At 41.6% G+C, this 15,143-nt stretch overlaps 1 protein-coding gene across 4 annotated transcripts in view; it reads right to left on the bottom strand.

The window, feature by feature from the left end:
- ap3b1a (adaptor related protein complex 3 subunit beta 1a) overlaps positions 1-15,143 on the bottom strand; it is a 59,281-nt gene that overhangs the window by 36,288 nt on the left and 7,850 nt on the right. For all 4 annotated transcript variants that reach the window (XM_031734351.2, XM_039614261.1, XM_039614262.1 and 1 more), the window contains exons 2-15: positions 14,246-14,321; positions 14,064-14,138; positions 11,877-11,972; positions 11,564-11,724; positions 10,131-10,197; positions 4,413-4,595; positions 3,110-3,259; positions 1,325-1,422; positions 1,150-1,204; positions 993-1,064; positions 738-800; positions 514-646; positions 295-404; positions 7-183 (exon numbers count right to left, since the gene is read on the bottom strand). In XM_031734351.2, the coding sequence (XP_031590211.2) occupies positions 7-183; positions 295-404; positions 514-646; positions 738-800; positions 993-1,064; positions 1,150-1,204; positions 1,325-1,422; positions 3,110-3,259; positions 4,413-4,595; positions 10,131-10,197; positions 11,564-11,724; positions 11,877-11,972; positions 14,064-14,138; positions 14,246-14,321 (1,516 nt within the window). The remainder of the gene's footprint in view (positions 1-6; positions 184-294; positions 405-513; positions 647-737; positions 801-992; positions 1,065-1,149; positions 1,205-1,324; positions 1,423-3,109; positions 3,260-4,412; positions 4,596-10,130; positions 10,198-11,563; positions 11,725-11,876; positions 11,973-14,063; positions 14,139-14,245; positions 14,322-15,143) is intronic.

The following is a 15,143-nucleotide window of genomic DNA, read 5'->3' as shown; positions in this document are numbered from 1 at the left end:
TTGCACCTGCTTAGAGTTGGTCAGGTAGAGCTTTGCAGCTAGATTGACAGTCTGCAGCTTGACGATGTCCTCCTCTGCTGTGAACGTCTTTGCCATCTTGCGCAGTACATCGGGCGCAATCTTTGGCACCTTCTCGCAGTACTCTCCCATCAGCCACAGGATGCTGGCTCGGGCCATGGGAACCTGCAGTTGAGAGTGACATATCAGAGACAAAGAGCAGCACCTGTCACAGTGTTATTTCAGACACAATGCTCCAGTGATAACTTTCACGAGCAGCACAATCATGAACCGTACAGTGACATTATCGAAGAGCTTGGCCATGTGTTTGATGATGTCACCGTGCTGAGTGGGTTGAGTCTGAAGCAGCTTCTTGATGACCACGATGCTCTCGGCCACCACGGCCTCTGCAGAACCGAAACAAGTCTTCACAAAACTGGACAGAGCCGACATCTCTAATGACAAGCTCAAAGTCCAAATATCGACTCAGGTAACTATTCAGGGGGGGCTTTTTACCGTCTCTATTAGAAAGCAGCAGCACCAGACCGTTAAGGCATGTGTCCGTCACCTCAGAGATGTTGGTGGCGCACCTGCCGATGGCCTGGATGGTAGCTGCTGCGAACGCCTTGTCCTGACTCTTCACGTAGGTCTTGGGAAAAAAAAAGAAAGATCAGATGTACTCAGTGTAATACCCCAATTGGAAAGTAGGTAACACTTATCACACAAAGAAAACAACAAACCTGGAATTCTCTCAGAATTGTGGAGATGTTAGCTTCATTAGCTAGATTGGTCAGGATCTCCAACTGGAAAAATCATAAACAGAAAGGTGACTGTTGTTAGGTTCACGAAAAGGTCAAAGAGGCTCAAAAGCTAATATAGCAGTATTTAAATGTGTCAAGCTTGTACATAATATTATACTATTATAAATAAAATTAAGGTCAGTATCCTTATTTGAGCTTATATATACATAATGCAGAAAATAAAACAGGGGCTACCTTTAGTGTTTTGATATGCGTGGCATCTGTCGATCTCACATAGAAACTCTTAATGAAGGGCTCAAACATCCCCTGTTTGAAGAGAACTCGTGTTAACTTACTACACAGGCTGCATCAACCCAGCACACTCCTCCCTCTGCTATCCATGAGCACTCACCTTTCTCTGTATAGACATCGTGGCGATGTTCTGAAGCACAATGTACTGCACTTCTCTGCACACAACAGCAAGAAGACAGGCACATTCAGACATGGACACAGACACTAGCAGCAAATACGCAAATGCTGTATTAATATACACACATATATATGTTTTTTTGTTTGGTTTTTTTTACCTGTGGCTTCTCAGGAGTCGAACCAGTGACTTGGTGACAATACTGACTTCATGTTTAGGAGCCAGATGCCAGTAAAGCTGAGCAACAGCCATCACTACCTAAAAATATCAACCCAATAAGATAATAAGTAGATTATCTTACAGCATCTTATTAAAACAAACTTGTTACTTTCTGTCTGCTCACACTAAAATCATCTTCCTTCACATGCATTTGCTCAGCTCTACACGGGCACTCTCAAAGAGACTCTAAAAGTCATTTTTCAGCAGCGCTTTAAATAGCAGGAGGACGTGTGTCCGTCGTTGCAGGCACAATGAGAGGCTTCTGGCGTCTATGAAGATTGAGGATGTCGCCGTGTTGTCGTGAGTAAAGACACAGCATGTCACATTTTAATCAACACTTTCATTTGGGAGCATTTTTCCTTCCCGCTGCTACATGTCGACAGAGACCTTGAGGCTCCTGGATGATGGAGACCCGCACTCACTCTGGTTTTTATCGCTTTTATTCAGGCTTGTGTGGCGCACTAAGATAGGTATTCTCATGCCTTTGTGTGTGTGGCGTGTCCTGTGTATGTAGTACTTTGAGTGAATGTGTTATTGCACATAAATGTGTCCTTCCAGGGTTACAACAGCATTAGCTGATGTGTTCAGTTGGCAACAGTCACAAAGAAACGCTGCGTTTCCTACTATTTCCATCAACTTTAGGTGTGTGTTTATTCGACTAAAAACAGTCTTATTAGTCTATGCATGTTTGCATACCATTTAAAAAGTGTGTGAATAATGTGTGAATGTAGCCTGTAACTGGTTTATGAGGGGACTGCTTCTACAGGTGGTGTTACAGTTTGTTAGCCTGACGTCTGAATCACACAGGGCTAGGGGGTCTGTCTGTGACCCCCCCAGGCAACCTCTGATCTCTCACTTCCCAACTGATCAGGGATGATTGTTGCTGAATGTTGCCCACTGTCTCCAGATGAAAAGCACCGCATGATCATTTTGGCTGCTAGAAGGCTGCTGCAGTTACCTATAATTTCTACACACTGCAAACACTCGCTATATTCTCACCAAGCTATGCTGAAACTTGAAACGAAGAATGTTCTCCTTCAAAGTAAAAGCTGTGCCTTACCACTGCGACCAGCACATTTCAAAAGGTTCAACTTTTGCCTGTTTCTGTCTGCATCACACTTTAAAGTTTCACTGCGTGGCGAGTAGCTTGTAAGTTTTTGAAGACAAATCAGCATCTTCCATGCAAACTACGGTCAAAACGCCTTCAGGTGATTGTTATTGTAATTTGACGCTGTATAAATAAAACTGAAATATGTGCTGTGGCAATATGTTAACAACTACAGCAATCACAAAGAGGTTTTTGGTGCAGTACTGTATTCCTCTTTGCCACCAATTTCATGCTTCCAGCAACCTTCAGCATCCACCCATCAAATGGTTGTAGAATATACCCTTCTCCCCAATGACCAGCTGTTACCGACTGTTCTCCGGGCCTGCATGAATGAAACTTTCGCGACTCATTTCATAGAGACTTGGTATATAACTATAGACCAGTGACACAGTTTTAACAAAAACTAAAACAGTAAATTTACCTCCTATCTTTCTGCAGATACCGCCCGACTGCACCAGTCTGTATCTCTGCATCTCTCACTGATGCTAATCAATCAGCGATACAGATTCTTATTGATGGAGCATGAGTTACCATGGCAATGTGAACCACCTTAGTAACCATGAAAACCCTGGGTTAAACCTGAACTTGTGTCTACATGTCAGCGTTTGAGTGACTCACAGCGGTGTTCCTGCTCTGCAGTAGAGGTTTGGTGTTCCTGAGCAGCAGTCTGTGATCTGGATCCATGACGTAAGGCTTTGCTTCTGTCTGGTCTTTTTTCTCCTCAGAGTCAGAGTCATAGAAGGCTTTATTCTCATCAAACTCAGCACCCTGAAACACAAGCATAGTACATCAAACTAATGCAAAAAACTATTTTAATAAAAATAACCCTCTAGCAAAATTAAAATTAATGATTTTTAATGGATTCTTGTGAACTAAAAATGCCCAGCCCTCAAGCTGAAGGAACACTGCCTTTTAAGTCTTGTTGGAGTGCTAAGTTGTCAGCTAAGGGTGCCAGGCTTGGTTGGTGAGATGCATCTATAAGCTGTACATGTCCTCAGATATGTCCAATTAATTCATAAGTATCATATTAATAAAATGTAGACTATCATAAAAAATGAAGCACAAACTTGTGGACTGTACTATTTGTCAGATAACTCCATTAAAAATGCTCCAAACGGCACCAACAGCAAAAACAACATTGAGAAGTCCAGTCCAGTAACTTGAATCAGTGAAGATGGATCGCAGCAGATACACCTATCAGGCAAAGCAGCTACATACCTAACCATAAACCTCACCAGAATCCATACAGATAAGTAAGGGGGACGTTCTCACAATTGTCATGTAGGGCGGAACCTATTCATAGAACCCATGTGTTATTTGTACCAGGCTGTGGATGTGTGTTTTAATGCTCTAAATTTGGGCTTTTTAACCTGGATGTTTACAGAGACTGACTCTCTTTTGGAGCTGGCGTTAAGCGGCTATTCCAGGAACTGCCATTTTTGGCACGGACCACTTTGACAGATGTGCTGACACAGGCAGCTGTGGCCAACTGTCTGCTAGGCCTCTCTTCCTCTAATTTAAGTCACTAAACTGGTGATCTTGAGTGCATTTAAGCTCATGGTTCACTTTGGAGAATGTTTAAAAGGCAATAGCTATCAAGTAATGTGGTTTGGTGTGAAGTACAAGGACAGTTATTAGTCTGTTTGATAGCACTAAATAGCCTGTGTCCATGTGATGTACCCATGCAGTTTATGGATGCAGCTTGTTAACCAAGCTTCTTAGCATAATTCAACCCTGTTGTCTTAATATAGTAACTTCTGTCTCCAAAAACATAACAGCAGTCAACTGTTTCACAAATGTGCAGTCCAAAAAACCAACAGGTGGCATCACACTGGCTTTGCCCATCTTTTACATACAGTCTATGTAACTGATACTTTACAAATGTGAATCACCATTGGCTTTAGGTCCATGAAACCCTTACCTCCATCCAGGGACTGGTGAACTGTGTCCTGGCATAACGGGTCAGCATAGAGATGATGACCACCTGGCCCCACTCCTCCACATCCACCAGCAGATTACACAGTTTTCTGTAGTTCTTGTGGATCAGATCGATGCGATCTGGGCACACCTCCTCAAAGGCCATGACCACACTCCCAGCCACCAGCTATAGAAAGGATCAAAATTAAAACAAAGAACAGAGAGAAGCAAACTCATGAGGAAAATGGTTTTTTTCCCCCATTTATTTCACTCCACTGTTAACATGTGAGTTAATGAGGGTTGTATAGATTTGTTAAGCAAATTGTTTTGTTAAGCAAATTGGCCAAGCTGCAATATACACAAACTCTAGAGAAATAAAACACTGGTTAACAGACGTGACCCTGGTTGCAAAGTATTATAATTGCACTTTCAAAAAAGCAATGGCAATTTACAGCTTTGATTAAAATACACAGTTCATCCTGTAAGCAGTTAGTTGATAATTGAAAGTAAATTGTTTGCACTTAAAAACATAAGTTATCTACTGCTTTGTGTTTGAGATAAGCCCGTCAGTAAGAATGTTTTTCTGAAGCATAAGTGTTCAGTTCATGTGGAAAGCAAGCCAAGGAGGAAGCAGCAGCTGAGAGATCCAATAATCAACTATGCTTTATTGGTAAAGGGAAAAAACCCATTTGACTGTTGCTCACCCCCCACTCCCACCCACACCATCACCCAACTGCCTGCTGCCTCGCTGACTGACTGCAAGGCTGAGTGAGTGACACGGCGGTGTATTAATATGCAAACAGCATTATCGCAGGCAGGTGAAGATGAAGAGAAAGGGAGCAGAATTCAGTCTTCCCAATTAAAGCCTTCTGGCCCCTGGTGGCCCTGTGGGAACCCAGAGCATTTACCCATCAGCACTGTCATGAGCCTGCATTGATTGTGAGTGTGAGAGATGTGCATGTGCATAGCTGGCGTCTGTAGATTCCCAGAGAAATCACACACTTATAAGGGCGGATGAATTACTACAGGATCAAACAAGTATGTTTTACTATACTGCAGTGCTGTATATAGTTATATTTCATGACATGCACAGGAATTTTATGTATATTCAAGGAATGACATGGCGCTCTGGACACTGATTAATGTACTAAGGCCAATAGTAACACACACAGACACATGCATAATTCTAACTTTCATTTTTCCCCTCTTGATTATTCCGACTCATTTTTCATGTGCATTTCTCAGTCCTTCTTTGCACGTCTTCAAATAACCCAGAATGCAGCAGTTAAGCTGCCAACAAAAAACAACAGATACTCCTGTCACCCCTATTACTGCTTCACTTGCTTCAGTGAAATTCAGAATTTTAAAATGTTATTACTTACAGTGTATCTGGAAAGTATTCGCAGGACTGTGTAGAATTTTAAGGTGAAAAATGAATTTAATCCATTTTGGAAAAAGGCTGAAACATGATAAAATGTGGAATAAGTGATACACTTCTAATACTTTGCGGATACACTGTACAAAGTCCTATAATCCCAGGCTCCTGTATATATAGCAAAACTGTTGACAACTCTTTCCAGTAGTCAGCCTGTTCAATCATCAGGTCCACACTCCGTTTTAAACACAGAGGCAACCACACCTTTGAGGTTGTACCGCTTAAACTTTCTGCCATCATCAGCCCACTGGGTTATCTGAAACACCCTAGGTTACACTGCTGTTATGTTAGCAGACAGGAGAGTAGCTGCTCTTAAATAACAGAGACCAGTTAGATCAGCACGAAACATTTTCATAACCAATTAAATCCAGTAGCCCGAAACTACGACTAATCCAGCGCTCGATACAGCCCCTCAGTTTCTCCTCTGTCTGAAACAAGCTGTTTTAGCTCCTCCCGTTTTAAGGCAAACCTACCCCTAAAACCGCTTACCTGTGATTGGAAGCTCTTCGCAAGTTGATCTGGTCTTCAACAACTGCTAAAAACTAATTATTATACTTTAGCTTTTACCTAATGTTTCACCAAATATTTTTAATTGTAGTTCACACAAAAAATGTGTTTGGAAGTATAACCCCTAACCCATGTTTCACTATATCCCACCATCATCATCATCATCATCATGAGTCTAAATGGAACTTTAAATAAAAATAATTAGTTAAAGCCACAAAAACTAAATCATCACACCTCTATCCAATCCTTTCAGAATTTAAAGCACTTGTACAACCACTGTAATATATAGAAAGACGTTCCAACGAAAACTATTCATAGAGTCTGACCGGTAGCATAAATCTTTCCAGCAACCTTCATTTAAGCATCAGTGTCAATAACATTTTACAGCAGACTAACTTAGTCAAAGCATTTAGTAAAACATGGATTTCTAAGTATGTCTGTGTGTATTTTTGTCTTACTTCTGACCCTCTCCTGTCTCTGAGGCTATTAAAAGCAACACTCCTTAGCACGTGCATCCTGCAGCAAGGCTTTGTGCATTCTCTACCAACTTCCCCCATTAGACACAGCTCCAAGGTAAACTACATGCACCATCAACAAAACTGACACCCCAATCTATGGAGTTCATACACCTCCTCCCCCTCCCCTACCTCGGCCATATTATCTACCCTGCATGACAAGCCGGTAATGGAAAAATCACACTAAGCAAATGGTTCTTCTAATAACAATAAATTTCCTATAAAATTATGAAGGGCTCAAACCGTTTCCTTGCATCCATTTTGCTATGAATTCTAATTAGGGTGCCAGGAAGGCAGAGTGCTGGGTCATCACGTCAGAGACAACGCGCGCCTTTTTGATTGATGGCCCGGTGTGGGGTCGGCCTATCCTCCCTCTGCTTGCTCTCTTCTTCCTACCTCCCTCCCTCTCTCCTTTTTCTCTTAAATTAATGGGCATCTCACCTAGCCCCTAATCATAGTACCCCCACTGCCACTCCCCCCAACTGCTCCTCCTTTCTCTTCTCATTTCAATTTTGCAGAAGGTGCATGGGGGAGAGGACGGGAGAGATCGATCATTTATCTTGTAATGGCTGGATAATAGATCCATCACAGTAAAACAGCTGCACAAACTCCTGTGTTGTCTCTGTCATCAGGCCTTCCCATTTTCTCTTTAAACCATCCTGCCTATAAGCAGCCCCCCCAACCCACCACCACATGTGTCACAGCCATTTAACCAACAAAGAGGCACATCTGTAAAGGTAAATGTCAGCAGGCCAGGACAACGCCACAGCCTGAACGATAACCAAATGCTTCCATCTTCCACTAATCCCATTGTGATACCAGCTCAACAGCTCTAAGCCACACAGCTAACTTATTAGTGATACATAAAGAGAAACTGTGCAACAAATTGAAATCTGACTGAAAAGCTGCCAGAAAAACATGACGTCCCAATAGAGTTGTTGTTAAAAACTGAAATTTTGATAGCTTTATAAATACAAAATATGTTTTTCATTATGTAAAACCAGATCCGTAGCCCTGCTGTACACCCTGAATCGTCGACATTAATTATTAGCACACCTAAATGTCTAGGCATGAATGCATATAGATACCCTTTACAGTCAAGTCTCATCAAATTATTTATAAGCACATTTAAAAACAACTGGCATTGATCAAAGTGCTATACAGCGTTAAAAAACATCCACAAAAGTCCCATCAAAACTCGATCTGATTTACAGGCAAAGGAATAAAAATGAGTTTTCAACCAGGTCTTTAAAAACAGTCTTTGTTGGGGAATGGGGTTTACCGGGGGTTAGGAACAGCTATTGGAAAGGCTCAGTCTCCTCTATGTTTCACCCTGGACAACAAGACAACTAACCCAAGGACATCTCCTTAGCACACTTCCATGATCTCGTGGGAACGTGTAAAATTAAAAGAGGTAACAGTGACCTTTCCAGTCACCTTGTGACAGACACAGTTTGGGGAATTGGGCTCTTTTCTAAACAGATATTTGTAACTTGGCTATGATATTTTGTCATAGCAGGAGAAGAAAAGGTGGATTCTTTGACAAATTCATGTGATGTTCATATATCCAAGCCAGAATTAGTTATGACTAGTCATAAGCAATGGCATTCCTGAAAATGCTGATATATATATTTTTAAAAAGATACAAAATGCAAAAATTACATAAAAAGGATGGTGATCTGGGCTGTGTTATTTTTATGAATTAGATATGTAATCTTTCAGTCATTTACAACTGCTCCAAATACCTCGTCTTCTTGACCACATTTTCTCCAATATTATAAGCAACATTATCGAGAGGCTAGCCTGGAAAATTAGCATTTCACGTCTGCAAACATCAACAGATGTGATTTTGATGAAGAAAATCAAACCAGCAAAAGCTGAGACATACTAACTCACACTCTGCTACAGAAGCAAAATAGCCCAGATATCTAATGCTGAGAGTTAATTTTTGGCAAGAATTGTGTGAAAATAGTGTTCACCTGTTAACATACCTGTTAAAACTGTTACCTTTTATTTAAATTGCAGTCTGGTTTTCATTTTTAGATTTCAGCAGGGATGAAAATCATAGATCGGCACATTTGTTTGTTTGGACCACACGTATACTGTGAGATATTCATCTTTGTAAACTTAAGGCAGTCATAATGTGAGATATTCTCTTAATATGAGACAAGGATTAAAAAATGCTTTGCCACCCCAAAGTAAGTGCGACCGCTGAGTTCATAATAGAACCTACATAACAAATATTCACAATCATATATAACAACTGATGTCATCATCAGGGTTTTTATTTCACACTTAACAAGGATCTTAGAAAGTTATTAAAGGCAGCACAAAACAGCCATCCAGCTAGTACACTAACACTCGACTGTAGTAGCAGGAGTAATCCTTTACATTACATATAATATAACAAGAACCTCTGATGGCACCGATTCAGCTCTGGGACATTATTGTGGGACTTGTAAATTCTACATGGCATCGTCGAATGCATCGCCTCACTTGAAAGCTATTCAGTATCCACTGCATTTAGGTTTTTCACCATTCATCACCGACTGATGTGCTTGTGCGTCTGTGTGATGATAGTGCCCTCTCTCTCTGTCCCCTGCCTCACAATGTGGGCTCCAACAGGGAGAAGTCATCTGTCTTCGTTAGCGTCTGGGGCTAAATATGCTATGCATCTGGTACTGGGCTTTCCACCCCCCCCCACTCCCGTTTGGCCTAAGCCGCTTTGCTTTGTTTATATAATGGTAGGCATACTCTATGAATACATAATTATAACAAACTGTGCATGATTTGCACATGCAAACACAACGCACTGCATCCTCCAGCCAGTGTCTACATATTTGAAATTGGCATTTCAGCACCCTTAGTATTCACTGTGACCTCGTCAAATTAATGCACTGCCTGCTGACTTCTAATGTGCCTTCTGCATTGTGTCTGTGATTGGCCAAAATGCAGAATTTGAGAATCCAACTCATTTATGGTCCATTTTGGGAGAAAACTTGAAAAAAAAAGAAGAAGCTGGCCTTTGAGAAAATTAAGCTGACACTAGCATCAGTGCGAAAATTCCTTCCAAATGGACACTTAACAAGGAGCATCTGAAGATGTGTGGGTTTAAGTGGGTGTTAACAAACCGTGGCATTGCCGAATGAGCTGTGGGATGGAGAGCTAAGAGAAGAATCACTTGACTGGGGCGCCCTCCAGTGGTCTTCGTTCTCAAACGTGGGAGGTGTACTGTCAAGCACTACAGTACTCTGTGTCTGCTTACCGTGCTTTTGTCTTTCAATAGTTTCTCGATCACTTCGATCAGCTGCTCCTTCTGATCTGGGTCCAGGCTGAGGACAAAAGACAAAGAGGTTGGAAACTAATTGTCAACTACAGAATGGCAATTATTCACATACAGACTAACAAATTAAATCATGTCCCTGCTGTGTGTTCAGAATACAAAGATGTCTGTGCGTGCTTAACCAAAGCCACTCCCTGCATCAATCCGTCACTGCTTCACTTTAGACTACTGTAAAACATCATCATTCCACATATTTTTATAAATATGTGTAAAACACCCTAGGTTACATTGCTGTTATGTTAGCAGACAGGAGAGTAGCTGCTCTTAAATAACAGAGACCAGTTAGATCAGCACGAAACATTTTCATAACCAATTAAATCCAGTAGCCCAAAACTACGACTAATCCAGCGCTCGATACAGCCCCTCAGTTTCTCCTCTGTCTGAAACAAGCTGTTTTAGCTCCTCCCGTTTTAACGCAACCCTACCCCTAAAACCACTTACCTCTGATTGGCAGCTCTTCGCAAGTTGCTGTGCTCACACAAACAGGTTGCATGCCATGTTTAATATGAGTTTCTCTCATTATAACCCTATATTCAGTTTGAATTCATTTTATTAAAAAAAAATCAATTAAAATACAAATTTCAAATTGATAACATAAGATAGTTCTTTGTGAAACAGACTTCCCCAAAGCTTATAAGTTGCATAAAATCAGGTAACAAACAGCAAATGTATATACAATTCCAAATGTACATTATCACACCAACAAGAATCACTAAATATCCTAAGATTGCCGTAGGAATCATAAAATAAAAACATTTTTAAAAATCCAATACATCTAGACAGTGGCACATGAAAACGATAGGATAAGCCTCATGTAGAGCAAAGTTTTGACAGATCCATGCCATACAGGCTTCAAAATCAAGTAGCAACAGTTATTTTAGAGGTGTTTTTTGTTTGAAGACAGGAATTTTAAAAATGTGTTGAAGCTTATTCCAAATGTATGGACTTCTACAGCTCACAGTAAAACTTATTACCCCACTTTGTGAGGGGGGTTTCTGTCTTCTATGTGTACATTGGGATAAACTCACAAAGCCTTTTGCCAAGTCTCTACAATATAGAACAGAACATAAGGAAAAGCATAAGAGGTCTACGGTATATAGAGCATGAAGGAATTTCATGAATCTGATAGGAGTGCAGATAAATAACAAAACTGTGCCTGGTTTTCTAAAGAACCATCACTGATCATCAAACATGCACCTACTACTAAGATAAGAGAGCGATAAAAGCGGGGCAAAGCCCCTTATGCCAACATTGCCCAACCTTCACTGCATTAACTGCTCAGTTCACTGTTGAGGCAGTAAGATGAGTCAGTAAAGCTTACAGCTTGCAGCTGCTTTATCCATTGATGTCTTTACCTGTACAGCTTTTGGATCGCATGTGCTGAAGTCTTCCTCACATATGGGGACAGGTCAGCTGCAGCCTCCTTGATGGCCAGCATCATAATGGGGACAATAATGGGGACACGGATACTGGACAAAACCCTCAGAGCACTAGCCCGGATGAACTGGTTTGGGTCCTGGCACAGAAACAAATTGTCAGTGAGACAGTGCGCTACAACAAAAACAGTGCCTCCCAGCACCAAGAGAAAAGCAGTGAGAAGTGAGACATTTATCATCCTCTGATCATCAACACATTCATCTATCCGCATCCAGAGAGACTGAATGTTACCTTAAGGGCCCGCTGGAATGTACTAATAGACAGCAATGCCAAGTCCTGCTGCTCCTCTGCATATCTCACCAGGTACACGTACACAAGCTTCTTGAGCTGCGAAGAACAATGACATCAACAACGGCAATAAAACGAAACGGCTATAAAAGAAAAACCATTGCAGCAGACATGGAAATAATTGAGCAAACCAGCTGTGTTGGAAAATTTAAGCAGGTTTGTGTGAGGACACGCCGTTTCGTTTTTTTACAGACAAGAAGAGTACAAAATATAGAAAGAAATAAAACACAATACAATACAAAGGTCGGCTTCCTTTACGTTGATTTTTCTAAGGGAAGAATTTGAGTTTATTATTTTAAGAGACTGGGGATTGGCGGTTGGGGGCGGGTCGAGGGAGGTGGAAAGCTTTCCTGTTTTAATTTCAAAACTTGCACTCTCAATAGAGAGCAGTTTCAGACAGAGGAGCTGTATTATGTGTTTATATTTCCCTTCCGAGTCTTGTGCTTTGGCTCCCTCACCTATTCTTTGCTCACCGGAAAGCCTGAGATAATATTTGTCCTGGATTCTGACAAGTTTAACTAGAGGTCAAAGGTGGTTTGCCTGCTGATTCACATCAGCTATTCCGAGAGAGGAGACTAGACGGAGCTAATTTTCTTCCTATGAGCCCGTTGGGTTGGAGACCATGAAACTGGGAGGAAAGGGTTATGAAAAATGATTTACCTAAGGAACTATTTTTAATTTATAACCTGATTTAAACTAGAGGTCAGGACTAAGGTTACATTTAAGGTACAAATCACCAAGCGCTTTAGCTAGTAATCAGCACCATGCTTTCTAATGCAACGAGTATTGACCTGTGGTATCAGAGCACAGTTCTCAATCATCATTGAGGCCATTACTGCTGGAAGTAATGGCATTACTCACTATAAAAAAAAGGAGACAAAACCCATCTGCCCTCAAGGATCGGGTTTGTGTGACCACAGAGCATGCAATGGACTTCGTTTTGAACTGCTAAGTAGGCAATTACGTGCAGTACAGGTGAAACTTGCTCCATCTCATGTTATTTTATTTTTTCCCTGGATTTCAAGGTAAAATTCAGTAAATAAAACAAAGAGCACCAACATTAAATCACGAAACGCTATCAATAAACTGCATGTTCTTGTGCAGTTACGCTCACGCTCTAATTGGTGGGGCTCATGGGCAGCTCGAGATGACACGAACTAGAAGGGATGACGGCGGGAGCGAAATAAGAGGCCATTTTTAGTACAACATACTGTAGCTGAGCAGAAACTGAGAAGAGAGAGAAAGCACAGACCAAGACCTCACACTACCTTAGCAGCTGGTGTGTATGAGGCAGGAGAGAGAAGATGTGACTCGGAGCTCTCTTCCCCCAATTACATCCACCCACCTGCTCCCATACCCCTGCCACGAGCTGGTTCGGCTGCATGCCTCGCACACAGCGCCTGGCCTGGCTGGACCCCCCTCCACACCCCACCACCCCGGCTTACATGCTGCCTCTCATGCAACCTGATTATTCTGCTGCTGCTAATCAATATTCACAGGCTCTGGGCATGGGAGCGCCTCTTGAGCTGCTGCTTAATGTTCGGTCATTCACTGGAATAGGCGGTGGTCGAGTTTTTCCAAGGCTCGCAGGATTCAGTGGCATGCTGACGCAGGCTCACAGCAGCTTTACAGAATATTTATGCTGTTGCTGTTGCTGTACCAATTTATGGCTCAAAGTAGGGCTGAGAAATAATCTAATTTTAATTAGCTCTGCATAATAATGCTGCTGTTTTTTCATACTTTGTAGTCCAAGACACAGAAGTCAGTGTAACTTTCTGAACTTGCTAGAAACGTAATACACCTAACAAAGAGGTGCATTTTCTTACCAGTGAAGAGATGTATTAGGTATTTATTTCCAGAACACAGACCGAGTCTATTTAACAATATTATCTTAATCTGCTGCGACCATTTCCTGTTTCCTTGCTTTGCTTTCTGTAGAAACACTAACTTTAAATGTTCAAGCACATGCATGCAATCTAAAGTAAGAAAAAGATTGTCAGTGGATCTAACTATTGTTCTGTAAGTTCCCCCCTTGGGCATCATGCTTTGGGAAGCCACGTGCTGCGTTGCGTGAGAATGAAATGAATCATAACAGTGAGTAGTGCGAATTATTCCTCAATTGTGTCATACCTCGATATTTTTACTCGCAACATTCTTCACCACAGCAGGAAACAACTCGGAGGCACTTTTGCCCTTGGCAATGAGCTGGAGAAAAAAATAAATAAATAAAGTATAAAACAATTTTATTACCAGCACAAAATGGCTCAGTTACTTAAAAGAAATGCTTTAGTGGATTCCCGTGATGCACTCACCCCGACAATTCTCTTCATGGCCTCCAGTTTGAGCGACTCCTTGCTGCTCTCCAACATCTCTTTAAGGTCTTCATTCCTGAGGACAGAAGGCATCCTGGGTGTTATTGTGGTCAGTGGTTAGTTGCTTTACTTATGCCCGAATTATGCTTCAGCGGGAAATCTAGGTTGAATATTAAGCAGTAACCATCCGCCTAACAGTTTGTGTGTGTGAATGTGTGTGTGAATGGGTGGATGACTGGATGTGTAAAGCGCTTTGGGGTCCTTAGGACTAGTAAAGCGCTATACAAATACAGGCCATTTTGTGCACCTCTAGAGAAACGTAACTACATGTTGGGTCGAGGCAGACTGCAATAAGTCCAATTGGAAGGTTACAGCCTAGGGTTAAGATGGTAAATGGACTGGTTCTTATATAGCACTTTTCTACTCTACCTGAGCACTCAAAGTGCTTTACAGATTCACTATTCAGACAGCAGACAAGCACTTTGATTCTTCATGCTTTTATCCAACATTCACACACATTCAGACTGTGGATGAGACTGGAGCAGCCGGGGATTGAACCACCAACCCTCCAATTAATAGATGAGCTGCTCTACCTACTGAGCTAGAGGAGGAACATCCTGGCATTTCGGGTTATAAGTTTTTAGATTTGAAGCATAACTCATGCTTGTACAGGACATAGGCACAAATACAAGAGCCATACATGGTCAAAAAAAGGAAGGGGTGTATGCTCACAATGCAGCAACAATTGTGTCCTAAACAACAACACAACAGCATCATAACAATGATGCTACTCAGCAATCACACGATCACCATGTTAATTCCTTGACTAATTCAAACAGGCAATGTTGCTCAAAAACAACCCACACAACAGGATGTTTGTTCCACAGAGATGCTGTGC

This window comes from Oreochromis aureus, linkage group 7, assembly GCF_013358895.1.
Source record: "Oreochromis aureus strain Israel breed Guangdong linkage group 7, ZZ_aureus, whole genome shotgun sequence".
In the NCBI taxonomy this organism is placed as follows: domain Eukaryota; kingdom Metazoa; phylum Chordata; class Actinopteri; order Cichliformes; family Cichlidae; genus Oreochromis; species Oreochromis aureus.
This window is presented reverse-complemented; position numbering and strand designations above follow the sequence as displayed.